The sequence below is a fragment of the Phyllostomus discolor genome, chromosome 13 (genome assembly GCF_004126475.2).
Source record: "Phyllostomus discolor isolate MPI-MPIP mPhyDis1 chromosome 13, mPhyDis1.pri.v3, whole genome shotgun sequence".
Classification (NCBI taxonomy): domain Eukaryota; kingdom Metazoa; phylum Chordata; class Mammalia; order Chiroptera; family Phyllostomidae; genus Phyllostomus; species Phyllostomus discolor.
The window spans coordinates 58,502,560-58,529,474 of record NC_040915.2 but is presented as its reverse complement, the minus strand read 5'-3'; the positions used below and the strand labels follow the sequence as shown (position 1 = coordinate 58,529,474).

General features: G+C 52.3%; 2 protein-coding genes, 1 long non-coding RNA gene and 1 gene segment (V, D, J or C); all 4 read right to left on the bottom strand.

Annotated features, from left to right (window-relative positions):
• Positions 1–611: 611 nt before the first annotated feature.
• On the bottom strand, positions 612–5,641 carry LOC114509427 (immunoglobulin lambda-1 light chain-like). Its single transcript, XM_036013656.1, has 3 exons — positions 5,515–5,641; positions 4,939–5,391; positions 612–910 (listed from the first exon to the last, which is right to left on the bottom strand). Exons 1-3 carry the CDS (start codon positions 5,558–5,560, stop codon positions 612–614), a joined length of 798 nt encoding a protein of 265 aa, XP_035869549.1. The 5' UTR covers positions 5,561–5,641.
• A 3,285-nt stretch (positions 5,642–8,926) lies between these two features.
• LOC114509425 (immunoglobulin lambda-1 light chain-like) lies at positions 8,927–13,771 on the bottom strand. Its single transcript, XM_036013655.1, has 3 exons — positions 13,623–13,771; positions 13,092–13,499; positions 8,927–9,216 (listed from the first exon to the last, which is right to left on the bottom strand). The coding sequence occupies exons 1-3, from the start codon at positions 13,666–13,668 to the stop codon at positions 8,927–8,929; spliced, it is 744 nt and encodes a 247-aa protein (XP_035869548.1). The 5' UTR covers positions 13,669–13,771.
• A 3,686-nt stretch (positions 13,772–17,457) lies between these two features.
• LOC118497945 lies at positions 17,458–17,757 on the bottom strand. Its single transcript, XR_004900465.1, has 2 exons — positions 17,673–17,757; positions 17,458–17,567 (listed from the first exon to the last, which is right to left on the bottom strand). It is a non-coding gene; the product is annotated as an uncharacterized LOC118497945 (long non-coding RNA).
• Positions 17,758–23,836: 6,079 nt separating this feature from the next.
• LOC114509424 lies at positions 23,837–24,378 on the bottom strand. The segment is given in 2 exon segments: positions 23,837–24,207; positions 24,325–24,378. Coding segments are annotated over 2 exon segments (402 nt in total).
• Between the last annotated feature and the right edge of the window lie 2,537 nt (positions 24,379–26,915).

The window sequence follows — 26,915 nt, the reverse complement described above, 5'->3', positions numbered from 1 at the left end:
GACAGAGGCAGAATACGAAACCAGGAATTTGCACACCTGCCTCCCATTTCCTTGAGGAGGGAGTAAAGTTCAGGTGCTGTCAGCAAATTAATTCCAATGAAGGGAGGGAACATGGGAAACTTCCATTTATATCCAATGCGTTCATGACACCTGGGCCGTCCTGCTTGTGACCAGCATCTGGGACAGAGCCCTTCTCTTCAAACCCGAACCGTCTCCAGGCAGTCGTGTGAGAGCTGAGTTGTGTGGTGGGACATCCACCTGCTGTCACAGGAAATTCCTTACAGAAAAAAAAAAAATGCCCCACATTTGGTGACCAGAGTGTCAGAAGTGAAGGGTCCTGACTGCAAAACAAGACATAATAGGATGAAAGAAATGAATTTTTACTTAAAACTATTGTTCTTGTTCAAATTTACTCCAACACTGTGGGGACAGTCAGTTGGGCTTTGCTACCCCTTTAGCGAGAGTGACCCGGGGACGCCCTGTGCTCTCACTCATGACTGTGTGCTGCTCCCTCCCCTTCCATGGACATTTCTGACTGCAGAGGCCTCCACCAAAGCCTCAGTGAGGCTCAGACTATAACCTCTGGGCCCAGGGGTTTCTGTCTCACTTCCTCAGCATGTGAGCCACTGTGAGTCACTGTAGCTGCTCCCACTCCAATGATTTGTAGCACAGTAATAGTCGGCCTCGTCCTCAGGCTGCAGCCCCGAGATGAACAGGAGTCCTGCATTGGCCGAGGCATCTTTGGATCCAGAGAAGCGGCTGGGGACCCCGGAGCCCTGGTGCTTCTCTGAGTCTGATTTATACTCCAGGAGATACCGGGGAGGGCTCCCTGGATTCTGCTGGAACCAGTTTATGTAGTAGCTGCCAACATTGAAGCCACTGCTGAGCGTGCAGGTGAGTCTGGCTGTTGCTCCAGGAGATGCAGAGAGGGAGGGCGGCTGAGTCAGCACAGCCTGGGAGAGGGAACCTGCAGAAACACAGACACTTGTCAGTGATGGGGCAGAACCCGTGGAAACTTCTCAGGAGATGGAACAGAAAGGGAATAAATTTGGCAACTGAGCCCAACTCCCCGAGGCCCAACCCTACCTGTGCAGAGAGAGAGGAGCACGAGGAGGAGAGGAGTCCAGGCCATGGTGCACACAGCCCCTGAGCCCACAGTGGGGCTGAGCTGCAGAGGCCTATTTTCTCCCCACCCTCTGCCCGGGAGGGGCTGTCCATGCAAATGGGTGTCTACCCAGGGACTGCCCAGCCCCTCCCTGAGCCCTGGTGTGGAGCTCAGCTCACACCCATACCAAGGAGGATGGTGCTTGGTGTCACCCCTTGGGGAACCCTGGGAGGAAGCACCTGCTGAGACCACACAAAGGTCCCTGCTCTGCAGACTCTGCCAGGCCTGAGAGGACACAGCTGCTGAGTCCCCATCAGTGGGCACAGGGACCATCCCCCAGACCCAACCCCCAGGACAGAATGGTCCCTATGACCAGCCTGGTAGGCACACCAGGGCAGTCCCACAGCGCCCCCTGAAGATGGCAGAGCACTTACCACTTCACGGACCCAAACCCTGAGAGCCCAGCTGGTCTCTGCAGCTCAGCAGGTCACTGACTCTGTTCACACATCCTGGGTCTGGTTCCCAGATACTGTGACTCTGAGGCACTGTACTGGTTACTGGTGCATCTCACTCCCAGGAATCCACAACTGTGGGAGGTGCAAACGTGACTTAGATAACAAATTTGGTCTCATCTCCAGTGAAGATAATGAAAATGTAAATATACAGTGAGCTTCCTGGTCAAGGTCACAGAAAAGGGATCACTGATCTCCTGGAAGGACTTGTAAGAGTGTTCAGTGTCATTCCCAGGAATACACTCAGAAACATGTGCAGAGGACCATTCACCTAACATTTCTAGTCATGTGATGCACGTAAGTTTTCATGGATTTGATTTAACTTCTCAGAAAAAGTACTACCTGTGGAAGTCTCCACAGCTACCAGTGGAGTGTGCAGTGTGCCTACTCAGTGTAGGAGCTGCCTCTTATCTTAGTCTGTGGAGTTCTGCGCATCTGTGTCATGTGATTCCTGTTAGGATTTTGTCTTGGCTGTTTTAAAATGTGTTTATATTACAAACAGAACTTTCTCAGCCTGTAGTGTATTACTCATTGTCTCACTTTAGAAGCTAGGGAACTGTCAGGTGTGATGCGTTCGCACCTCTGCTGAGTGTCTGGACATTTGGAGGCAGAGACCAGCACGTCCCTCTGTGCCCGGATCCACCTCTGCTGCACCTGTGCCCACAGTCCCATGGCCCCACACGTCTAGACTCACGGGGACTCCTAGTCAGTGACAGTGACCAGAATCACTTGCTCACCTTGGGCGCTGTGTCCTCAAGGCACTTGAGGGCTGGTTCTCAGGCAGATCAAGGAGGTCACCTGCTGCTTAATACCGTCAGGGACTCCCCACTGCTGTTTTCACAGAACTCCAACTCCTGAGCTCTCCCAGGGGGTTCATGGGGGAGCCCCACTCGCTCCCCTGCACCAGGCAGCACCTTCCTCTGGGTCAGACCTCCAGCTTCCCACACTTCCCTGTTACTTCAGATCCCCGAGTCCTGTCCCTTCATGGTGTCCCAGACAGTTCCTCCTCTGTCCTTTGGAAGGAAATAGGATTAAACTTGAGTCACGGTGACAAGTCACATTCTGGCAAATCCCCGTGGCTCTCAGTAGTAGGGCATGCACGTGTCATTGCCGACAGGGTTAGAGAAATAACATGACAATGTGGAACCCACACAAGCTACAGAGAAGTGTGTAAGATCTGTGCACACCGATCCCGCCCCCACAGCCCCCATCCACAGGGTCCCGCTTGTCCAGTCCTCTCTATCGCTCACTCTGCTCCCTCGCTGACTGTAACAAACACATCCACACTGCACCTCTCTTCACTGGGATGTACTTTCACATAAATACAATTTATGTCCCCAAACTCTTGCACAGGACAGCAACTACTGTCGAACTACTGTCACATAAATGTACGTGTGTAGAAACCTCGGGAATCGTCAGCTAACTGATGTAGGAGACTGTTCTGTGTGGTGTGGGCCCAGTACACCCTCGCACATGCACAGGACCCAGGCCCACGGACAGGTTCTCCCCTGGGGAATCAGGCCTGCAATGTACTTAGGCCACTATGAGTCCTGCTTTTTACTAAAACTCCCTCACCCTGAATTGAGGACATTTACTGCAAAGCAACTTCCTAAAATCTGTGCTAAACCATCCAAGGACCAGTGTAACCTGTCCAACTACTTTTGTCTTTTCATTTGCAAATATCCCTCTTCTGTGATGTGATTAACAGCATTGGCTCCTTTGTTTTCTGTAAAAGGCAAACAGCCTGTGAATAGTTAATGAGGACCTCCTTGTCATGTGCCCAGTAAGACAATTAAAGCCATTGGAGCAAGGGCAGAGGCTCCTGATCCCCTTGAGAGAAAAGCCATGCTGTCCCTTTTCCCCCACTGGATTCAGTAATCCGTGTGAATGTCTCATTTCATCCATAATGACTCGGACCCCACAAGCTGGGATCCATATCAAACTGAGTCCTGTGCTGAGTGACTGAAGGGGGAACAGGGCCTCCTGTGTTTGGTGTCACGAGGTTCACGGATGACATGTGTGAGCAGAAGGAAGTCCAGACCAGCACACACAGCCTCGGACCATCATTTATTGCCTTCCTTCACCCATGTCACAGGGCAGAGTCCAGTCTCGCTCACACAGACATTGCAAACCAATGGTTCTTCCTCCATGAGCTTCCCCACTAGAGTCCTTCGTGGGACTTTGGGTTGAGAAGTTGAATATTATGTTTCATTGACCAGATGGTGGACTTTGAGCTGTGTGTTAGTCTCAGGTGACAACTGATGACCTTACAGACTGTTATTTAAGTGAAATGTGAGCAGACATTCAAACAATCATCCTGCCCTGGGCAGGTATTTGCTCCTGGGGGTCATCCTGCCTTCTGTCCTCAGTGCCTGCTCCTCCCCCATCTGCTGCTCCTGTCTGTGCTCCAGGACCCACACACACCTGCCCCCAAGGGCACGAGACCCTGTCATGTGTTCATTCACCTTTGGGTCTCAGCCTTGAAATACACTCCCTAATAGAATAAATGATGTCGATGTGAAATATTTGCAGGTGCAGTGTGTAAAATTTCAAAATATTAACTGCACACACATACTTTAGCCAAATATTATACTTGACACATTGGGAGTTTGTTTGTTCATTTAATTTAATCTTTAGTATACTTTTTCCACAACGTTTTGACCCCTTATGCCCTCCTCCCCCCAGCAACCATCATACTGTTGTCCATGCCCATAAGTCCGCCTCCTTTTTCCTCAACCCCTCCACGCCTAACCTCACCCTTCTCCCTACTACCTCTCTTCCTGCTGCCCTTCACACTGATTGACAGGACTTCCCACATGGCTGGGTCACAGGCTCACCCAGAGGCTCACTGGGTCTGACCTCATCTGAGTCTGTGTGACTCTTTTGTCTAACAGACGGGAACCCAGAAGCACAGAGAGATGGCACATTAGTCTCTGTCCAGCTGACTGGCATGAATAGGGCTCAAAGGAAAAGGCTGCCTAACAGCTGAGAACTCGTCCTTTTAACCCAGTGGGTCTCACCCTGGGGTCATTGGGCCCCCTCAAGGCATATCTGAAAATCTGGAGCTGGCGTCATGGGTCAATGCTTAACAAGAGGGTGTCACTGTCATCTATGAGCAGAGCCCAGAGGACACATCTGAGTGTCCCACATGCACAGAGCAGACCCTTCACAAGCACTGACCCGCCCCCATTCCACAAACACACAGGCTCACACACCCTGCTCTGAACTAACTCACCCTCAGGAATTCATGGTACAGAAAACAGGCAACCAACCTGCCTGATATGGGGGGAAGATGGAAAGAAAATAGAGGGACTCAGACACCTGCAATCTCTACACAGACTTTCCAGTAGGAGACAGAAGAGGGCACCTGCTTGGTGGGGACAGGCTGAGTGCAGACCCAGAGGGGAAGCTCTGGGGGTTTTGGTCTCACTTCCCCCTGAGTCTGCAGCACTGTGTGATTGTAGACACCACCACTAGAGTAGTAAGACTGACAGTAGTAGTCGGCCTCGTCCTCAGGCTGCAGCCCCGAGATGGTCAGGGAGGCAGTGTTGGAGGATCTGTCTATGGAGCCAGAGAACCGATCTGGAACCCCAGAGGGTCTGTTGCTATCATCATAGATCACAGTGGTGGGGCCCCTGCCTGGGCGCTGTTGGTACCAGTACACATAGCTGCTCCCAATGTTGCCGCTGCTGCGGGTGCAGGAGATGGTGGCCTTCTGCCCTAGAGACCCAGACACAGAGCCAGGCTGAGTCAGCACAAACTGGGCCCAAGACCCTGTAAGGAGGAGCAACACAGAGATCAGTGAGGACAGGACAGACCCTGTTCCCAAGGAGGGAGGTGAGGTCATCAACCCAGGGGACAAGGTGGTGTCTTCCCAGAATCCCCCTCAGGCCCCACCTGTGCAGTGAGCCAGGACACTGAGGAGAAGTGCAGCCCAGTCCATGGTGGAGACGCCCCCAGACTCTGCTTCCTGAGCCCCACAGCCAGGCCTGAGTCTTCAGACTTATATGTCAGCCTGACCCTTAGAGTGGACGTCGTTATGCAAATCTTCCTTTTTATTGGCCCTTGAAGCCTCTCCTATAACCAACCAGGGCTCCTGCTGACACCAAGAGATCATAGAAGTGGGAGGGCCACAACCCAAATATGACATAGAAAGAGGCAACAGTCTGAGACAGGACTCACAGCTGAGGAATGTGGGGCACAGTCGCCCTCTGGTGGATACAGGAGATATGGCGCCCTCTGGTTGATGCTGGTGCTCAAGGTCCTGCCCTTCTCCTGGCCCTGATCCTGTGCCCCTCCCAGTCTCAGCCTTTTCACATTGGCTCTGTTCACTTAGAAGTGTGCATGTTAGGCTCCTTCGTGTGCTTCTGTGGAGTGAACACTCATTTATTGACGTTGCGATTTACATTGTTCCATTGCATATGAACCAGAGCTTGTTTCATTAATTCATTCACTTCTTGAAGGTCTTAGCAGTTGCTCTGTAAGTTTTAACAAACGTGAATGAATGAGCTGTAACTTCATGTGCATATGCTTCTTTGAACACAGGTCACCGATTTAAATAAAGACTTAGGACAGCAGTTTCTGTCTTGTATCACACAACAGTGTGTTGAACTTTGTGAGAAACTGCCAAAGACTCTTCAAAGGTGCTCATGGCTGGGGCGTCCCTGCAGCATGAATGAGAGTCCCTGCCGCCCCACAGCCTGGGAGGCTCTGCTGTCCTCAGAGTGTGAGTGTTGGCCGTGCTGATGGGAACCTGGTGGTCCCTCATTGTTACACATGTAATTTCCCACTAACACTTTATGTTCACCATCTTACATGTTTATTCCTAGTTGTTCATGTTCCTGAGTCATAAGACTGTTGAGAACTGCTGAGTGGGAGGGAGGGTGATGTTCCCCACTACAGAAGAATTCGAAGACAGCACAAAGGTCTTAAATCAGATGAAAAACGAATTCTCTGTGGTTTCAAAGCTCAGAGAAGTATGTGTAAAGCCCAGGCTGGTACCAGGGATCATGCATCTTGCTGTGCACGTGTTAGCTGGGTGTGAATAAAGGAAGGAAGCAAGCAAAGGGAGTCTGATATTATTAAGCAAAATCAACTGGGAAGCATAAGCCTACTTGCTTAGCCAGGAAGCTACAGCTTCACTCCCCCCAGGGGATGGCAGCCTGACCCTCCAAGGGGATTAACGCCCTGGCCTCTCCTTGTAGGAGGAGCATCCTGGTTCCCAAGGAACAAAGAGACCTCTCTCTCTGTCTGTCTGTATCTCTCGCTTTCTCTTTCTCTTTCTCTCTTCTGCCTCTTCCAGAAACATGCAATCACCCCATTTGTTCACTGTCTCCATAGCAACAATGTGAGTCTAGCAGCCAAGCAGGGCCCAGAGTTGATGGTGTGGCCCTGAAAGACAAAACTATAATAACAACCAGAAATTCTGGATACTGGTCTTTGATCTGGCCTTGCTGAAGCCACAGTTGAACATTTTCCATACCAGGACAGACAGACATGTGACACATGGGAAGCCTTCTATTTGAACTCAAATAAATCTTGCTGCACCACAATCTCTTGCTCATGTGTCTGAGAAAGGCTTTTCTCCTGATCCCATGAAGCAAGGCTGGGGCACAAACGCCCACCTGGTCCTCTGGGGTCTCACGTGCTGCACTTGGGCCTTTCCCAGCCCCGCTCAGCACTGGGGGGCTCTTTTGCTCTGGAAGCAAAGCAGTTCTGTGTGCTCTGGGGGAACCATATCTTCAAATGGAGATATTTTCATTGTCACCACAAAGAAAAATTGAGAAAATATAGTTCTTTTGTTTTAAAAGCACAAGTGACACCAGAATCATAATCCAGAGCTGGTGTTGGTCACAGGCAAGAGGCAGGGGACTCATGAGCCAAGCAGGGGCAGGGAAGGGACATTTGTCATATTTCCCCATGGCACAGGCCATCGTTGTGCCATTGGGTCATGTTCAGCTCTGTACCCATGATCATCAGCATCATCTAAGGCTGGACCCCAGAGCTGTTCACTGTGGTTCTGGTGACACAACAGAATTCAGAGAATGAGACTCAAACCCAAGAAGGTCCCTCACAGCTCTTCTAGGTGACAAATGTGGGGGCTCTACCTGGGAGCCCTTGGACACATTGCCATGGTCACCCCCCATGTGTCTGCAGCTTCCTGGGCAGGAGAAGCTCACCTGGGGTCTGGGCTCATCAGCAGCTTCATGGGGGAGGAAACACGGGCACACACTGGGGACTTCCTGCTCCTGATGCCCTGCAGCCCAGCCCACAGCCTGGATGGCTGGGGAGCCCAGGGAAGTGTGAGAGGACAGGGGGACAGTCAGTGCCTGTGGGCTCAGGAGAACCCACTGACAGTCATGAGGTCACCAGTCATGGAGGGTGCCCAAAAGCCCAGTGTCCAGGGTCAGGCTGAAGGGCCTGGGGCCGAGGGCATGATGAAGACATAACACAAGATTCTCACTTATGCCATTAATTTGTGGGTTCACATGACTGTCTGGGTCATCACTGGTACTTGCATACATGGTTTTGCAAGATAAGAGAAAATATATATTGGTTTCAGCCTCCTGCCCTTGACATTTCCTGGGAGACAGGTTTTCCTTGTGTTCTAAAGAGGCGGCTCTGGGTGGGCTCCTGGGTGAGGACTGGTCACTCATAGACAGAGGCAGGATGCAAAGCCAGGAATTTACAACCCTGCCCCCCGTTTCCTTGAGGAGGGAGAAGAGTGCAGGTCGAGTCAACAGATTAATTGAAACAACTGGTGGGACCCTGGGAGCCTTCAAGTTAAAGTGAAGAATTCGTGAGACACCGGAGATGTCCTACAGGTGACCGTCACCTGAAGAGCAGGCAGTCTCATGGGACTTGGCTCTTCTGCTGTGAACCTGACACCGTCTCCAGGCAGCTGTGTGAGACCTGAGTTGTGTGGTGGGACATCCAGCTGGTGTCACAGGGAACTGCTTGTTGTGAAGAAAAATCCTCCCACAGCTGGTGACCAGATGCGACAGAAGGGTTCTGTGTGGGCAGAAAACAAGACACAGCAGTAAGATAACCCTCAGATTTTTACTTTAAAATATTTATTCTGTTAAAATTTACTCCAGATTCTGTGGGGATGATCAGTTGGGTTTTGTCACCCCTTCAGCGAGAGTGACCGGGGACGCCCTGTGCTCTCACTCATGACTGTGTGCTGCTCCACCCCTTCCATGGACGTTTCTGACTGCAGAGGAGCCCACCTTGCAGAGGCCTCCACAGAAGCTTCCGTGAGGCTCAGAGCATAACCTCCGGGCCCAGGGGTTTCTGTCTCACTCCCTCGTCATCTGAGCCACTGTGAGTCACTGTAGCTGCTCCCACTGCCATGAAATGTAAGACAGTAATAGTCGGCCTCATCCTCAGGCTGCAGCCCAGAGATGGTCAGGAGCCCTGCATTGGCCAAGGTGTCCTTGGATCCAGAGAAGCGGCTGGGGACTCCAGAGCCCTGGTGCTTGTGTGAGTCTGATTTATACCCCAGGAGATACCGGGGAGGGCGCCCTGGATTCTGCTGGAACCAGTTTATGTAGTAGCTGCCAACACTGAAGCCACTGCTGAGGGTGCAGGTGAGTCTGGCTGTGGCTCCAAGAGATGAAGAGAGAGGGGGCGGTTGAGTCAGCACAGGCTGGGAGAGGGAACCTGCAGACACAGACACTTGTCAGTGCTGGGGCAGAACCAGGGGAAGTTTCTCAGGAGATGGAACAGAAAGGGAATAAACTTGGGAACTGAGCCCTGGACCCCAAGGCCTGTCCCTACCTGCGCAGTGAGAGAGGAACAGGAGGAGGAGAGGGGTCCAGGCCATGGTGCACACAGCCCCTGAGCCCACAGTGGGGCTGGCGGGCCCAGGCCTCCTTTTCTCCTCACCGAGGGGCTGTCCATGCAAATGTGTGTCCTTCCACAGGCTGCCCAGCCCCTCCCTGAGCCCTGGTGCTGGAGCTCAGCTCACACCCAGACCAAGGAGGATGGTGCTTGGTGTCACCCCTTGGGAGAACCCTGGGAGGAAGCACCTGCTGAGACCACACAAAGGTCCCTGCTCTGCAGACTCTGCCAGGCCTGAGAGGACACAGCTGCTGAGTCCCCATCAGTGGGCACAGGGACCATCCCCCAGGCCCAACCCCCCAGTACTGAATGCTTCCTAATGACCAGCTTGGTAGGCACACCAGGGCAGTCCCACAGCGCCCCCTGAAGATGGCAGAGCACTTACCACTTCACGGACCCAAACCCTGAGAGCCCAGCTGGTCTCTGCAGCTTAGCAGGTCACTGACTCTATTCACACATCCAGGGTCTGGTTCCCAGATACTGTGACTCTGAGACACTGTACTGGTTACTGTGGCATCTCACTCCCAGGAATCCACAACTGTGGGAGGTGCAAACGTGACTTAGATAACAAATTTGGTCTCACCTCCAGAGAAGATGATGAAAATGTAAATATACAGTGAGCTTCCTGGTCAAGGTCACAGACAAAGGGATCACTGATCTGGTGGAAGGGCTTGTAAGAGTGTTCAGTGTCATTTCCAGGAATACCCTCATAACAGGTGCAGAGATGGACCGTTCACCTAACATTTCTAGTCATGTGATGCATGTAAGTTTTCATAGATTTGATTTAACTTCTCATTAAAACTACTGCCTGTGGAAGTCTCCACAGCTACCAGTGGAGTGTGCAGTGTGCCTACACAGTGTAGGAACTGCTTCTTATCTTAGTCTGTGGAGTTCTGCACATCTGTGTCAGATTATTCCTGTTAGGATTTTGTCTTGGCTGTTGTAAAATGTGTTTATATTACAAACAAAACTTTCTCAGCCTGTATTGTATTACTCATTTTCTCACTTTAGTAGCAAGGTAACAGTCAGGTGTGATGCGTTCGCACCTGTGCTGTGTGTCTGGGCAGTTGGAGGCAGAGACCGTCACGTCCCTCTGTGCCTGGATCCACCTCTGCTGCACCTGTGCCCACGGTCCCATGGTCCCCACATGTCTAGAGTCACGGGGACTCCTACTCAGTGACTCTGACCAGAATCACTTGCTCACCTTGGGCGCTGTGTCCTCAAGGCACTTGAGGGCTGGTTCTCATGCAGATCAAGGTGGTCACCTGCTGCTTAATACCCTCAGGGACTCCCCACTACTGTTTTCACAGAACCCCAACTCCTGAGATCCCTTCAGGGGGTTCATGGGGGAGCCCCACTCTCTCCCCTGCACCACATAGCACCTTCCTCTGGGTCAGACCTCCAGCTTCCCACACTTCCCTGTTACTTCAGATCCCTGAGTCCTGTCCCTTCATGGTGTCCCAGACAGCTCCTCCTCTGTCTTTTGGAAGGAAATGTAACCGGAAGACACCAGCGTTCGAGCTGCCTGTCACTACCAAATCCAGTAAGCAATGGCAGTGATTGAATCTTTTATAGGCACTTTATTTAGATGGCCGGCGATCTGAGAAGATGGCGGGCTCACACCCTAACAAACCATCTTCCTCTTTTTTTCCCCAGCCAGACCTTTTATAAGGGGGTTGGGGGAGGGCAAACAAGGTATTAGCAAAAGCCTTTGAAATTCCACAGTTGCCTCCAAGGGGGAAGGGTAGTCGCTTGCTTCTTCCTGGTACAGACGTCTCCAAGAGATCATCTGCTTACTCTTAGGCGCCAAGATAGGCCTTATCTGTTGTTACTGAAACAAAAACTTAACATGCACATTACTTGCTAGATTTATGACTATTTACCTTAAGCTAAATTTTCCCAAGTCTTAAGCCCCTATCATAACCTGTCCAACTCCCTTTGCCTTTTCATTTGCAAATATCCCTCTTCTGTGATGTGATTAGCAGCATTGGCTCCTTTGTTTTCTATAAAAGGTAACCACCTAAAGTGAGCCTGTGCATAGTTAATGAGGACCTCCTTGTCATGTGCCCAGAAAGACAATACAAGCTCATTGGAGCAAGGGCAGAGGCTTTTGCTCCCCTTGAAAGAAAAGCCATGCTGTCCCTTTTCCTCCACCGGATTCGGTAATCCGTGTGAATGTTTCATTTCATCCATAATGACAAGAACCTCACGACCCGGGGTCTGAATCAAACTGACTGCTGTGCTGAGGAAGAGAGGGAAAGGGGAACGGAGTTTCCTGTGTTTGGAGTCATGAGGTTCAGAGGTGACACATGTGAGCGGAAGGAAGTCCAGACCAGCACACACGGCTTCAGACCATCATTTATCAGCTTCCTCCACCCATGTCCCAAGGCAGAATCCTTTCTTGTTCACACAGACATTTCAAACCAACGGTTCTTCCATTATGAGTTTCCACACTAAAGTCCTTTGTGGGACTTTGTATTGACAAGATAAATATTTCATTGACCAGATGGTGGACTTTGAGCAGTCTGTTAGTCTCAGGTGACAACGATGACCTTACAGACTGTTATTTAAGTGAAATGTGAGCAGACACTCAAACAACCACCTTGCCCTGGTCAGGTCACGTGCTCATGGGGGTCGTGTGGTCTTCTGTCCTCAGTGTCTGCTCCTCACCCACCCGCTGCTCCTGTCTGTGCTCCAGGACCCACACACACCTGACCCCACGGGCACCAGACACTGTCATGTGGTCATTCACCTTTGTGTCTCAGGCTGAAATGCAGTCCCTAAGGGAGCAAATGAAAACATATGAAATATGTTATCTGCAATGTGTAAAATTGCAATATATTAACTGCACAAGTATTTTGGCAAAAAAATTGTACTTCACTTACAGATTTCTGTCTGGATTTTTGTTTGTTTTATTTAATCTTTATTTTATTAGTTTCCATTAACATTTACTCCCCTTACACTCTCCTCACCTCAGCAATCACCACACTGTTGTCCATGTTGACGAGTCCTTTCCTTTTGCTCAATCCCTGAACCCCCTTCACTCCCAAACCCACACTAGCTGTCCTTCTCTGTCCTTCACACTGATTGACAGGACTTTCCACAGGACTAGCTCAGAGTCTCTGACCTCACCTGAGTCTCTGTAACATATTGTCTCACAGACCAGAACTCAGAAGGACAGAGAGACAGCGCATTAGTGTCTGTCCAGCTGACTGGCATGAACAGAACTCAAAGGCAAAGGATGCCTAACAGCAAAGAGCTCGACCTTTTACCCCAGGGGGTCTAACCCTGGGAAGATTGGGCCCCCTCAGGGAATATCGGAAATCTGGAGGAGGTGTCGAGGGTCATAACTTAACAAGAGGGTGTCACTGTCATCTGTGAGCAGAGTCCAAATTACCCATCTGAGTGTCCCACATGCACAGAGCAGACCCCCCACAAGCACTGACCCACCCCCATTCCACAAACACACAGGCTCACACACCCTGCTCTGAACTAACTCACCCTCAGGAATTCATTGCACAGGAAACAGACAACCAACCTCCCTGACAGGGGGAAAGTTGGAAAGAAAACGGAGAGACTCAGAAACCTACAATCTCTACACAAACTTTCTATCAGGAGACAGAAGAGGGCACCTGCTTGGTGGGGACAGGCTGAGTGCAGACCCAGAAGGGGAAGCTCTGGGGGTTTTGGTCTCACTTCCCCCTGAGTCTGCAGCACTGTGTGAGTATAGGTACCACCACTACCATAGTAAGACTGACAGTAGTAGTCAGCCTCATCCTCAGGCTGCAGCCCTGAGATGGTCAGGGAGGCAGTGTTGGAGGAGCTGTCTGTGGAGCCAGAGAACCGATCCGGAACCCCAGAGGGTCTGTTCTTATATTCATAGATCACAGTGGTGGGGCCCCTGCCTGGGCGCTGTTGGTACCAGTACACATAGTTGCTCCCAATGTTGCCGCTGCTGCGGGTGCAGGAGATGGTGGCTGTCTGTCCTGGAGACCCAGACACAGAGCCAGGCTGAGTCAGCACAAACTGGGCCCAAGACCCTGCAAGGAGGAGCAACACAGAGACCAGTGAGGACAGGACAGACCCTGTTCCCAGGATGGGAAGAGATGACATCAACCCAGGGGACAAAGTGGTGCCCTCCCAGAATCCCCCTCAGGCCCCACCTGTGCAGTGAGCCAGGACAGTGAGGAGAAGTGCAGCCCAGTCCATGGTGGAGACGCCCCCACACTCTGCTTCCTGAGCCCCACAGCCAAGCCTGAGTCTTCAGACCTTTATGTCATCCTGAGGCTTAGAGTGGGACGTCGTTATGCAAATCTTCCATTTTATTGGCTGTCCAAGCCCCTCCTTTATCATAGGCTTGGTCTTCCACTGAGAAGAAGAGATCACAAGAGTGGGAGGGCTTCAACCCAAGGATGACACAGGAAACAGGCAAGAGTCAGGGGCAGGACTCGCAGCTGAGGAATGGGAGGCACGGACGCCCTCTGGTAGAAATAGGAGACATGGTACCCTCAGCTGGTGCTGCTGCTCAGGGTCCTGCCCTGCTCCTGGCCCTTATCCTGTGCCCCTCCCAGTCCCAGCCTTTTCAGCTTGGCTCCATTCACTTAGAAATGTGCATGTTAGCTTCCTTCATGTCCTTCTGTGACTGAACAGTCATTTATTGATATTGCAAATCATATTGTTCCACTGTACAAATACACAGTTTATTGATTTCTTCACCTATTGAAGGAGACAGCAGTTGCTTTCTAAGTTTTAACAGACATGAACAAATAAGGTGTAACTTTATATGCACATAAACTGCTCATTTGAAGGCAAGTGACTGATTTAAATAAAGGCTTAGGAGAATGATTTCCATGTTGTATCACATAAGAGTGTGTTTGACTTTGTGAGAAACGGCCAAAGACTCTTCAAAGGTGCCCATGGCTGGGGCGTCCCAGCAGCACCAATGAGAGTCCCTGCCACCCCACAGCCTGGGAGCCTCTGCTGTCCTCAGAGTGTGAGTGCTGGCCGTGCTGATGGGAACCTGGTGGTTCTTCATTGTTACACAGGTAATTTCCCAGTAACACCTTATGTTCACCATCTTTTCACGTTGATCTCCCAGTTGTACCCGCTACTTAGTCATAGGACTGTTCGAAACTGCTCACTGGGGGGCGGTGGGGGAGTGAGGTAGCATTCCCCAGTGGGTGGGAATTCAAGGTCTTCACAAAGGTCTTAAATCAGGTGAAAACAAATTCTCTGTGGGTTCAAGGCTCAGAGAAGGGTAAGTGAAGCCCAGGTGGTACCAGGAAACACACGGGTGGCTGTTCACGTGTGAGCTGGGTGTGAATAAAGGAAGGAAGGAAGCAAAGGAAGTCAGACATGATTAAGCATCATCAACCAGGGAGCACCACCTGCTGGCTTAGCCAGGAAGCTACAGCCTCACTCTCACGGAAGAATGGCAGCATTGTCCCTCGCAGGGGATGAACACCTTTCCCCACACTTGCAGGGAGCAGCCCAGCCCCCGTGCCGGGTTGTCCTGGAGACCAGGGGAGGGTAAGCACATGGGCACCAGAAGTTCAAATGGCACAGGAGAAGGTGCTTCTATGAGGCCTGTGCATTCAGAGCCATGATTGGCTAGAAGTTTGGTCCAGTGCAAAGCTGTGGAAGCTTGGGAAGTTGACTGGTTATTTGAACAAGTATTAGGCCTTTCTAAGCCTGGTGTAACACAATACCAGGGAGCAAAGAGTTTCTCTCTCTGTCTTTGTCTCTCTCCCCCAGGAACACACAGTCACCCCACGTCTTCACGTGTTCTCTCTATGTGGACAGTGTGTGTATAGCAGCCGACAGGAGCCCACAGCAGACCTGGCGGGATCCAAAGGACTAAGCTAAATATGAAACAGAAACTCTGGACACTGGCCTGTGTTCTGGCCTTGCTGAGGATACAGATGAATGTTTTCCAAGGCGGGACAGGCACAGATGTGGCAGAGGGGCAGGCTTCTCTTTCCACCCGCACAAATCTTCCCACACCACAATGCTATGCGGGAGTCTCTTCTCACGGCCCCATCAGAGAACACGATTTCTGCCAGCAGCGCAAAAGGCCGCCGGGGTCTGGGGTCACACATGCTGCTCATAGGCCTCTCCTGCCCCCTCTCAGAACTGTGGGGCTTTTTTGCTCTGGCAGCAAAGCACTTCTCTTTGCATTAGAAAAACCATATCCTCAAACAGAGACATTTTCCTTGACTCCACAAAGAAAGAATTGTGAGAATGAAATGTTTTTATTCAATAGCACAAATGACAACAGGAGCAAACTCCTGAGCTGGTGTTGGTCACTGGCAGGGACAGGGGACTCATGAACCAAACAGGGCATGGAGGGCAGATTTGTCACATTTCCCCAAGGAACAGGACATCATTGTGGCATTGGTTGTGCTCATCTCCATGACGATGATCATCAGTGTCTCTGGGGCTGGACCCCTGAGGGATCAACAAGGTTCTTTCACAACATTCAATTCAGAGAATGAGGTTCAAACCCCAGGTGGCCCCTCATTACTCTTCCAGGTCACAAAAGTGGCAGCTCTATCTAGGAGGCTTTGGCATGGTTGCCAAGATCACCCACCATGTGTCAGCTGCTTCCTGTGAAGGAGAAGCTCACCTGGGGTCTGGGTTCACCAGCAGCTTCATGGGGGAGGAGACATGGGCACAAAATGAGGACTTCCTGCTCCTGATGCCCCACAGCCCAGCCCACAGCCTGGATGGCTGGGGAGCCCAGGGAAGTGCGAGAGGACAGGGGGACAGTCAGTGCCTGTGGGCTCAGGAGAACCACTGACAGTCATGAGGTCACCAGTCATGGAGGGCGCCCAAGGGCCCAGTGTCCAGGGTCACGCTGAAGAGCCTGGGACTCTGGGGTTGTTCCAGAAGTAACACAAGATTCTGAATTACAACATTGATTTCAGTAACAATGACTGTCAGGGTCATGATTTGTAGTTGCAGACACAGTGCTGTGAGATAATAGAGAATTTATATTGGTCTCTGCCCCTGGTTCCTCACACAGAACACCTCACCATAAAATATCCTCTGTGACAGGTGTTCCTTTCGTTCTAATGAGGTGACTCTAAGTGGGCTCCTGGGTGCGGACGGCTCACACAAAACACACAGGGATGACTGGAAACTTGGAATTCACAGACCTGTCCCCCATGTCCTTGAGAAGGCAGAAGGGCTCAGGTGGAGTCAGCAAACTAACTGAAACTAAATGAGGGACCCTGGGAGCCTTCAAGTTACAGCCAAATAGTCGTACGAGACTTGCAGGCTCCCTACTTGTGACTGGCAGCTGAGGAGCAGGCAGTCCCGTGGGACAGAGCCCTTCACTGGGGACCAGACACCATCTCCAGGCAGTTGTGTGGTGGGACGTCCAGCTGCTGTCACAGAGAATCACTGGTTGTGAAGAAAAATGCCCCCATATTTGGTGACCAGATGTGTCAGAAGTGAAGGATCCTAACTACAAAACAAGACAACAGGATGAAAGACTGAGACTTTTACATAAAAATATTATTCTTGTTAAAATTTACTCCACCCACTATGCAGATGGTCAGTCGGGCTTTGTCACCCCCTCAGCGAGAGGGACCTGGGGACGCCCTGTGCTCTCACTCATGACTATGTGCTGCTCTGTCCCCTTCCACGGATGTTTCTGACTGCAGAGGAGCCCACCTTGCAGAGGCCCCCACAGGAGCTCCCATGAGGCTCAGAGCATAACCTCTGGGCCCAGAGATTTCTGTCTCACTTCCTCGTCATCTGAGTCACTGTGAGTAACTGTAGCCGCTCCAACTGCCATGAAATACAGCACAGTAATAGTTGGCCCCGTCCTCAGGCTGCAGCCCACAGATGTGCAGTAGCCATGCATTGGCTGAGGCATCTTTGGATCCAGAGAATCAGTTGGGGACCCCGGAGCCCTGGTGCTTATCAGAATCTGGTTTAAATCTCAGGAGATACCGGGGAGGGATCCCTGGCTTCTGCTGGTACCAGGATATAACAGTTTCCAACACTGATGTCACTGCTCAGGGTGCAGGTGAGTCTGGCTGTGGCTCCCGGAGATGCAGAGATGGAGGGCGGCTGAGTCACCACAGGTTGGGAGAAGGAACCTGGAGAAACACAGACACTTCTCACTGATGTGGCAGGAACAAGAAGAATTACTCAGGAGATAGAACATAAAGAGAGTAACCTTGGGAACAGAGGCCTGTCCCTACCTGTGCAGTGAGAGAGGAGCACGAGGAGGAGAGGGGTCCAGGCCATGGTGCACACAGCCCCTGAGCCCACAGTGGGGCTAGCCCGCCCAGGCCTCCTATTATCCCCACCCTCTGCCAGGGGAGGGGCCATCTATGCAAATGTGTGTTCATCCAGGGGCTGCCCAGACCCTCCCTGAGCCCTGGTGCTGGAGCTCAGCTCACACCCAGACAGAGGGATAAAGGTTGCTTTCACCTTTTGGGAGCACCTTGTGGGGAAGTACATCCTGAGACAACAAAAAGAACCCTGCTCAGGTGACTCCTCCATCCCAGAGCGGACACAGCTGTTGGGTGCCCATCTGTGAGCTCAAGGCCCAGACCCCAGACCCATCCTCCTAGGAGTGAATGGTCCCTGATGAGCAGCTTGATAGATGCCCCCAGGGCAGTCCCACAGCGCCCCCTGCTGGTAGCAGTGACAAAACCTCCCCCCATGGCCCAAGGTCCAGGAGCCCAGCTGGTCTCTGCAGCTCAGCAGGTCACTGACTCTATTCACACATCCAGCGTCAGCCTCCCAGACACTGTGACTCTGATGGTTACTGAACTGGTGGTTACTATAGCATCTCACCCCAGGGGTCTGGTGCTCTGGGAGGTGCAAACATGCACTGTTATGGCTAATTAATTTGCTTCACCTCCAGTGAAGATGTCCAAAAGTAAATGCAACGCGGCCTGCATGTCCAATGTCACAGACCAGGGAACCATTCATCTGGTCTGAGGTAGTTGTGCGGGATTCTCAAAGACGTTTCCGCTGCACATGCACAGAAGCATGTGCAGAGGAGGCCGACTCAGCAAGCATTTCGATTCATGGGATGCAAGTACGGTTTCATAGATCTGACTTGACTGAATGATTGGTAAAGAAAACGGCTTTGAAAGGCTTCACATTTAATAGTGAAAAGTGTAGCACACTAATTCATTTTAGGAATTAACCTTTATTTGTAGTTTCCTCATATTTGTTCTTGGCATTCTGCATATCTCTGTTGTTGTTTTTTCTACAATTTAGTCTTAGGTGGCCTAAAAATGTATGTGTTTTAAACAGTACTTTTCCTAGTGTCATTTTCTTATTCGTTGTCTCTTTTAGTAGCAAGATGAAAGTGAGGTTGTGACCTGTTGGAAGATGTGCTGCTGAATGTGGGGCAATTAATTCGATCCACAAAGCATCACTACCTCACAGTGCCCCACATCCGGCTCTGCTTCACCTGGGCCCACAGGCCGCGGCCCCCACATGTCTCTCTCACAGGGTCTCTTAGTCAATAGCCAGGACCAGGAGCACTTGCTCACCTTGGGCTCTGTGCCTTCCAAGCACTCAAGGGGTCTTTGTCAGCCCTCCACACTGGGGACCAGGGAGGGCAGACCCAGGACAGGGAGGCCCTGTCACATCCCCGGGTGAGTTTTGCTGTCACATCCCCGGGAGTCTGGGGCACTGTGAGCTTGCAGCCACTATCATGAGAGAGAAGAAGGGAGTCGGCCTCGGCCTCTGGCTGCAGCCCGAAGGTCAGGGGGACAGCACTGGAGGGGCTGTGGGTGGGGCCAGAGGACCGACCCTGAAGCTGCCCTCCCAAGGGCAGACAGGACCCGCAGTCCTGAGATGAGCCCGGGGCTGAAGGTGGGGACTCTACAGGGTGGGTTTGTCATCTTCAACAGGACAGCCCGTGGGAGGGTGGAGGAGGGAGGGCCCAGGGCACCTGATTCGGGCATGGGGTGTCCCCTGAGTGCACACGGCCTGGACTGCAGCATGAGCAGGGACAATGAATGATTAAGGAAAACTGTCCCTCCCTCTCTCAGCTCCCAGAGCAGCTGCACAACTGGCTCTGACTGACACCGTTTGCTGAGACTCTGCACCTGCCACCTTCCCCCAAACATTTCCGTGTGAGGCAGCATAAACGGCCGTGGTGTCTGGGTCCCCCAGGCCTGACCAGACTGTTATATGACAGCCCTGTGGGGGACACTACACACATTGTGTCTTTGTCCTGGGACACCGTCAGGTCCTTCCAGCACAGCTGCCATGCAGATCCCTGTGTTAGGGACTTCCTGAGTGCAGCTGAGCTGGGCCTCCTACTCTTCTCTTTCTACAGTTCTGAGTTATACCATCTTCCTAACAGCCCTTGACATAAAAGGCTCAGATCCCTCTCACCTGTGACACACGAGGTGGCTGCAGATGAAAAGTGTAAGAGTTGAAAGTGTCATCACAATGAAGTTCATGAAACCCAAGTCGAGGGGACAGTGTGTCCACCCAGGGGGAGCTGGTCAGATCGTGTCCTGGGTCATCCTCTGCCCTGGGGTGACAATCTGCTCCCTGGGGTCCGGTGGGACTGAGCCCCAGTCCATGGGGGCCCAGCTTGTGGGGATCCCATGTGAGTGATTCACACTCTCTGAGCCTCAGAGTCTAATGGCAGGAGATGGAGGGAAAACCTCGCATGGAACACAATCAGTACCTGTCCACAGCATTTTGTACTGTGGTCAGTCTGACCGTGTCAGAGCACAGCCACACGGTGCAGGTCAGACGTGTGGTGCAAGCCTTCCCCTTTGCCCTGGTTCCAGGATGCTCCCTCTCCCTCAGAGCAGGGCCAGCATGCATCCAGGCCTGCAGGGGGCGCTCGTGACTGTGGGTGAAGAAGATGGGCCTTTCCCTCCTCCTGAGTCTCAGCTGTACCTGCACCAGGTGAGGCCACAGAAACCTGGGACTCCTAAGGACGCAGGAATGTCGCAGGATGACCTAGACCCTAATTTTCCTCAGGAACGTGAGGCTGCTTGGCCTTCACCCACAAGCACTGACGCAGGAGTCAGGGCTCTGTGAAGGTCACCAGGGTCCCACTGCTCTGGGTGAGGAAGGGCTGCCCTGGGCCACACCCACCCAGGGTCCCTCTTCACTCTGTGTGTGTGGTGGGGGCGTGGTGAGTGAGTGTGACAGCCGAGTCTCAGACACAAGCAGGGCAGGGATGTGAGGGGCTGGCTGGCAGCACAGGGGAGGGTCTGTCTGGTGCCCATGAGCTCCAGCAGCACCCAGAGCTTCCAGGAAGGAGGCTGAGGATTGGCTATGAGCCTGTGAACAAGGACCCTCCATCATCACAGCCCAGGATCTGCTGGATCCAGTTTCCACAGCATCTGCCCACGTTGCTCAGGTCCCCAGGAGATGCAATAATGAAGCTCAGAACACATGTTCAGGCTATGATGACCTCTGACGAGCCCCAAGTGAGCACCAGGCCTCACACACAGCCCAGAGTGACACACACTGCAGGGTCTGGAGTCACAGCCCACAGGACGCCTGGCCCCAGAGAGAAGGGACCCTGTGCTCTCCAGGGCTCGCTCCCCTGACACCCAGGACTGATCTCTGTGTGGGGAGGTGGGCAAGGGGGAGCACCCATGGAGCAGCCAGACCTCATTGAGTCTCACTTCGATGATTCTGCTTCAATCTCCTTACCCCTTTGTCCCTGCTACAGGGGTCCCTTGCTTGCAGATACCTTCTGTTACCCTGGACAGAGAGGTGAAAAACAAGAGGTTCAGAAAGCACAGGAGATGAGAAGCATCAGAAGCCAGGTGAGGGACACGACAGTCAGAGGCATTGGGTGACAGGTGCAGACCCAGACGGTCACAGGGGCGTGGGGCCCGAAGCTCAGGGCCTGGGTGGGCAGGTCTTCCTCACCTGTCTGGGGGTCACCCAGTCCTCTCAGCATCAGTCCTGAACCACTGTAGTGGGAAACCGGGGCCTCACTCACTGGTGGACACGGAACTGGTCGGAGCATAAGAGGGAAGGCCCTGGCCTCTTCTGAAAGGCGTGAAGGGGCCTCGTCTGAGAAGGTCTGGTCTGCACAGTCGGGATAACCTGAGTGATGGGGGGACAGAGCAACCTTCAGTCCACACACAGGCAACACCACGTCCAGCCCAGGGATCGGGGTTCAGGGCGTTTCCCAGCTGCCCTGACAACAGGACCAGGGACACTCATGTCACTGCTGTTTCCCGATGATGAAGATTCTGCCTCCTGCACACTCTGACCCTGAGGACCCTGGGTCAGCAGTGGTTGAACCCTGACTCCTAGAGAAACAGAGAAGCCTAAGAAATGCAGAGTCCAGAAGAAGATACACTCAGAGAGGAGGGGTGTGTGTATTTGTGTGTGTGTGTGTGTGTGTGTGTGTGACAGACAGACAGAAACACTTTGCCCCAACACCCTCCGGGAGCCTCTCGCTCAGTGTCTGAGCCTGAGGACAAGTGGCCTCCTGTCATCTGACATCCTCTCCCCCCCTGAGGGGGTTCTCTGAGGAAACCTGTCCTTGGGGCAGGTTCTCTGTGTGACCCTTCAGGGCCTGGCTCCCAGCACTAAGGAGACCAGGGTGTGGAAGGCTGCTTCCTTGGGGCCAGGATGAATCTGAGGGGAAAGGAGGCATTTGGAGCAGATCAGCTCTGGTCACCATTGCCCCTCACGAGAGCCCAGGTCCTGTGGGGGCGGGAAATCTGGGCACCTCCCGCCCACAGGCCCAGCGTCCTCAGCCGTGGGGTCCCAGGACTCGGGGAGCCCAGGACAGGAGTGCACACAGCCCCTTGTTTTCTCCTGACACCACCACCCACCACACAGTGCCCTGTGGTCCCTGGTGCCTCCCTGGGGGTGACCAGGACAGAGTGTTCCCATTTATTTGGGAAAAGGACTGAGGCCTGGGACATCTCCAGTCAAATGAGTGTGTGGCCGAGTTCAGCCTGATGTTCTCAGGAAACGCGTGTTCTCGGGGACAAGGACACACTGGACATGCCTGTGAAGAGCGGGGCGTGTGAGGCCTCAGTAACTCTGCAGCAGGAAACACCAGCACCTCAGCCACCCCTGTGGGCTCAGACTCCACCGTTAAACACACACTTCGTTTTCAGGACAATCAAGGATCGTGTTGTCACGTGAATGAGACTGACAGTGGGTGGTGGGGGGTGGACAGCTGCAGCTTGGGGAGCAGCTCGGAAATGAGATTGTGGAGGGACTACACGTGGATTTATTTCTGTTCATTCCCCTCCCTAGAGACCCAGCCCTGGGGAGTGACACCCACAGAAAGGACTTCTCACTTTTCTCAGAAACCCTCGCGTGGAGATGCAGTTAATCCTAAGAAGCCAGAGGAGGAGGGAAGAGGGGAGAGGGGGCAGCAGAGGAGCAAGGGCCAGAGAGGGGAGGGCGGTGGCGGGGCCTGGTCAGTGCGCGTCTGCCGGGGTTCTGACCAGCGGTCCCAGGTGTGTTGAGAGAAGGAGAAAAGTCCGTCTGTGACCAGGGTGGACATTAGCGTGTCAGTGTGATGCGTCATGAGTAACACAGTACTCGCACATCACGGCCTTAATTGGGGGGGTGACAGTGACTGCTCATCCTTTGTAGTTGCAGACACAGTTTGTGAGGGAACAGAAAATCTATATTGGTTTCAGTCCCTTTGCCTTAACACAGAACTCCTGAACCCCTCAGATTTCCTGGGTGACATGTAGCCTTTTGTTCTAAAGAGGTGGCTCTGGGTGGGCTCCTGGGTGCGGACAGCTCACTCACAGGCAGAGGAACGGTTCCAAGCGTGGAATTTTCAGAACTGCCCCGCAGTGTTGAGGAGGGAGACGGGCTCAGGTGGAGTCAGCAAACTAATTTAATCCACAACAGGGACCCTGGGAGCCTCTGAGTTAAAGACAAGAAGTGGTATGAGACCTGGGCACGTCCTCCTTGTGACTGTCACCTGCAGAGCGGGCAGTCCTGTGGGACGGAGCCCTTCACTGCGAACCCGACACCATCTCCAGGCAGTCGTGTGGGAGCTGAGTTGTGTGGTGGGACATCCAGCTGCTGTCACAGGGGATTTGCTCATTGTAAACAAAATGCCCCACATTTGGTGACCTGAGTGTCAGAAATGAGGAGTTCTGACTGCAAAACAAGACACAACAGGAAGAAAGAAATGCATTTTTACTTAAAACTATTGTTCTTATTCAAATTTACTCCAACACTGTGAATACACTGAGTCAGGCTTTGTCACCCCTTCAGTGTGAGTGACCAGGGACGCCCCGTGCTCTCACTCATGACTGTGTGCTGCTCCGCCCCCTTCCATGGATGTCTCTGACTGCAGAGGGGCCCACCTTGCAGAGGCCCCCTCAGAAGCTTCACTGAGGCTCAGAGCATAACCTCTGGGCCCAGGGGTTTCTGTCTCACTTCCTCAGCATCTGAGCCACTGTGAGTAAGTTAAGCTGCTCCCACTGCCATGAGCTGTAGCACAGTAATAGTCGGCCTCGTCCTCAGGCTGCAGCCCAGAGATGAGCAGGAGCCCTGCATTGGCCGAGGTGTCTTTGGATCCAGAGAAGCGGCTGGGGACCCCAGAGCCCTGGTGCTTCTCTGAGTCTGATTTATACGCCAGGAGATACCGGGGAGGGCTCCCTGGATTCTGCTGGAACCAGTTTATGTAGTAGCCACCAACACTGAAGCCACTGCTAAAGGTGCAGGTGAGTCTGGCTGTTGCTCCCGGAGATGCAGACAGAGAGGATGGCTGAGTCAGCACAGGCTGAGAGAGGGAACCTGCAGACACAGACACTTGTCAGTGATGGGGCAGAACCAGGGGAACCTTCTCAGGAGATGGAGCACGAAGAGAATAAACTTGGCAACTGAGCCCTGGTCCCCGAGGCCTGTCCCTACCTGTGCAGTGAGAGACGAGCACGAGGAGGAGAGGAGTCCAGGCCATGGTGCACATGGCCCCTGAGCCCACAGTGGGGCTGGGCTGCCCAGGACTCCTTTTGTCCCCACCCTCTGCCAGGGGAGGGGCTGCCCATGCAAATGTGTGTCCATCCAGGGACTGCCCAGCCCCTCCCTGAGCCCTGGTGCTGGAGTTCAGCTCACACTCAAATCGAGGCAGATGGAGGCTGACTTCACCCCTTGGGACACCCCTGAGGGGAATCACCCCTTGAGACATCACAGAGGCCCCTTCTCAGGGGATATTATCAGGCCCCAGAGGACACAGCTGCTCAGTCCCCGTCAGTGTGCACTGGTTCCAACCACCAGACCCAGGCTCCTATTCGTGAATGGTCCCTAATGAGCAGCTTAGTGGGCACCACAAGACAGTCCCTCAGTGCCACCTGCTGGTGGCAGTAGCAACACCTCCCAACGTGACCCAAATCTCAGGCTGGTTTGTGCAGTTGGGCAGGTCACTGAATCTTCACACCTCCAGGGTCTGGTTCCCATGTGCCTCTGAGACACTGTACTGGTTACTGCAGCATCTCACTCCCAAGAATCCACAAGTGTGGGAGGTGCAAACTTGTACGTAAATGACAAATTAATTTATTTTCACACCCAGTGATCATATGGCAAAGGGAAATGCACAGTGACCTTCACGTCCAGTGTCACAGATCAGAGGGCCACTCATCTGGTTCGAAGGCTCTTCCGGACTGCACAGAGCATTTGCCAGGAACACACTCAGGGGCAGGGGCAGAGGAGGCCTATTCAGCAAAGATGTCAAGTCATGCGATGCACGCACAGTTTTCACAGATGTGATTTGATTGAGTGATTGCTAAAGAGAATGGCTTTTGAAGGGCTCACATTTAACAGTGGAAAGTGCACCATCCTAATTCATTTTAGAAATTAATCTTTAGTCTTCTTTGTTTTCTCTCATTTTTTATTCTTACTGTTTTACATACCTGTGTATTCTGTTTCTTGTTAGGATTCTCTCTTAGGCGATGTCACATTTGTTTGTATTTTAAACAAAACTTCCTACCTTAAGTTTCTTATTCATTGTCTCACTTCAGGAGCAAGACACCATTCGGGTGAGATGCGTTCGCACCTGTGCTGACTGTCTGGTCGGTTGGAGGCAGAGACCAGCACGTCCCTCTGTGCCCGCATCCACCTCTGCTTCACCTGTGCCCACGGCCCCATGGTCCCCACATGTCCAGACTCACAGGGACTCAGAGTCAGTGACCCTGACCAAGATCACCTGCTCACCTGGGGAGCTGTGCTCTCAAGACACTCAAGGGATCTTTCTCTTTCACCTCAGACAGGTCACCCCCTGCTCAAAACCCTCAGGGTCTCCCCACTGCTGTTTGCACAGAACCCCAACTCCTCAGCTGTCCTCAGGGGCTTCCTGTTGGCCTGCCCTCTCCACCCACCACACAGCCCTCCATGTGCTCTCAGACCTCCGAGTCCCCACCTCCCTGTTACTTCAGATCCCGGACTCCCCTCCCATCATGGTGTTCAAGGTGACTGTTACTCTGATCTTTGGAAAGAAATAGGATTGAACTTGAAATCATGGTGACAACTCACATTTGGCCAAATCTCAGTGGCTCTCAGTAGAAGTAGGGCACATACACGTCATCCTGGACAGAATAAGAGAATTAATATAACAATGTTGAAGTCACACAAACTATAGAGAAGAGTTGAAAGAACCACCTGCATTGATTACGCCACCTCAACCCCCATGCATGGGACTCCTCCTGTCTAATCTCCTATCCTCTGTATCTACTGACTTTTAAACACAAACTCACAGGCCCTGGCTGGTGTGGCTCAGTGGACTGAGTGCCAGCCTGCAAACCAAAGGGTCTCTGGTTGGATTTCCAGTCAAGGCACATGCCTGCTTTCGGGCCAGGTCTCTGGTAGGGGGCGCTCAGGCGACAACTACACACTCATGTTTCCTTTTCTTTCTCCCTCTCTCCCTTCGCCTGTCTAAAAATAAATACATAAAATCTTTTTTTAAAAAAGAAAACAAAACAAAACAGAAACACACAACATGTTCCTTCATCAGCATGTATTCTAGCATAATTACCCATGTATGTTCTCAAATGTTGGCACAGGACAGCATGGAGAACCACCTCATGTGACATGAATGTACGTGTGTAGAAATCTCCAGAATGCTCAGCTAGGTGACTGCTGTGCTGAGTGAGGGAGGGAAGGGGGAACAGGCTTCCTGTGTTTGGAGTCGTGAGGTTCAGAGGTCACACATGTGAGCAGAAGGAAGTCCAGACCAGCACACACGGCCTCAGACCATCACTTATTGGCTCCCTTCACCCACGTCACAGGGCAGAATCCTGACTCATTCACACAGACATTTCAAACCCATGGATGTTCATTTATGAGTTTCTTCACTAGAGTCTATTGTGAAACTTTATGTAAAGAAAATGAATATTATGTTTTATTGATCAGACGGTGGATTTTGAGTTGTGAGTTAGTCTCTGGTGATGATGGCCTTACAGACTGTTATTTAAATGAAATGAGTGCAGACACTCAAACAACCATGTGCCCTG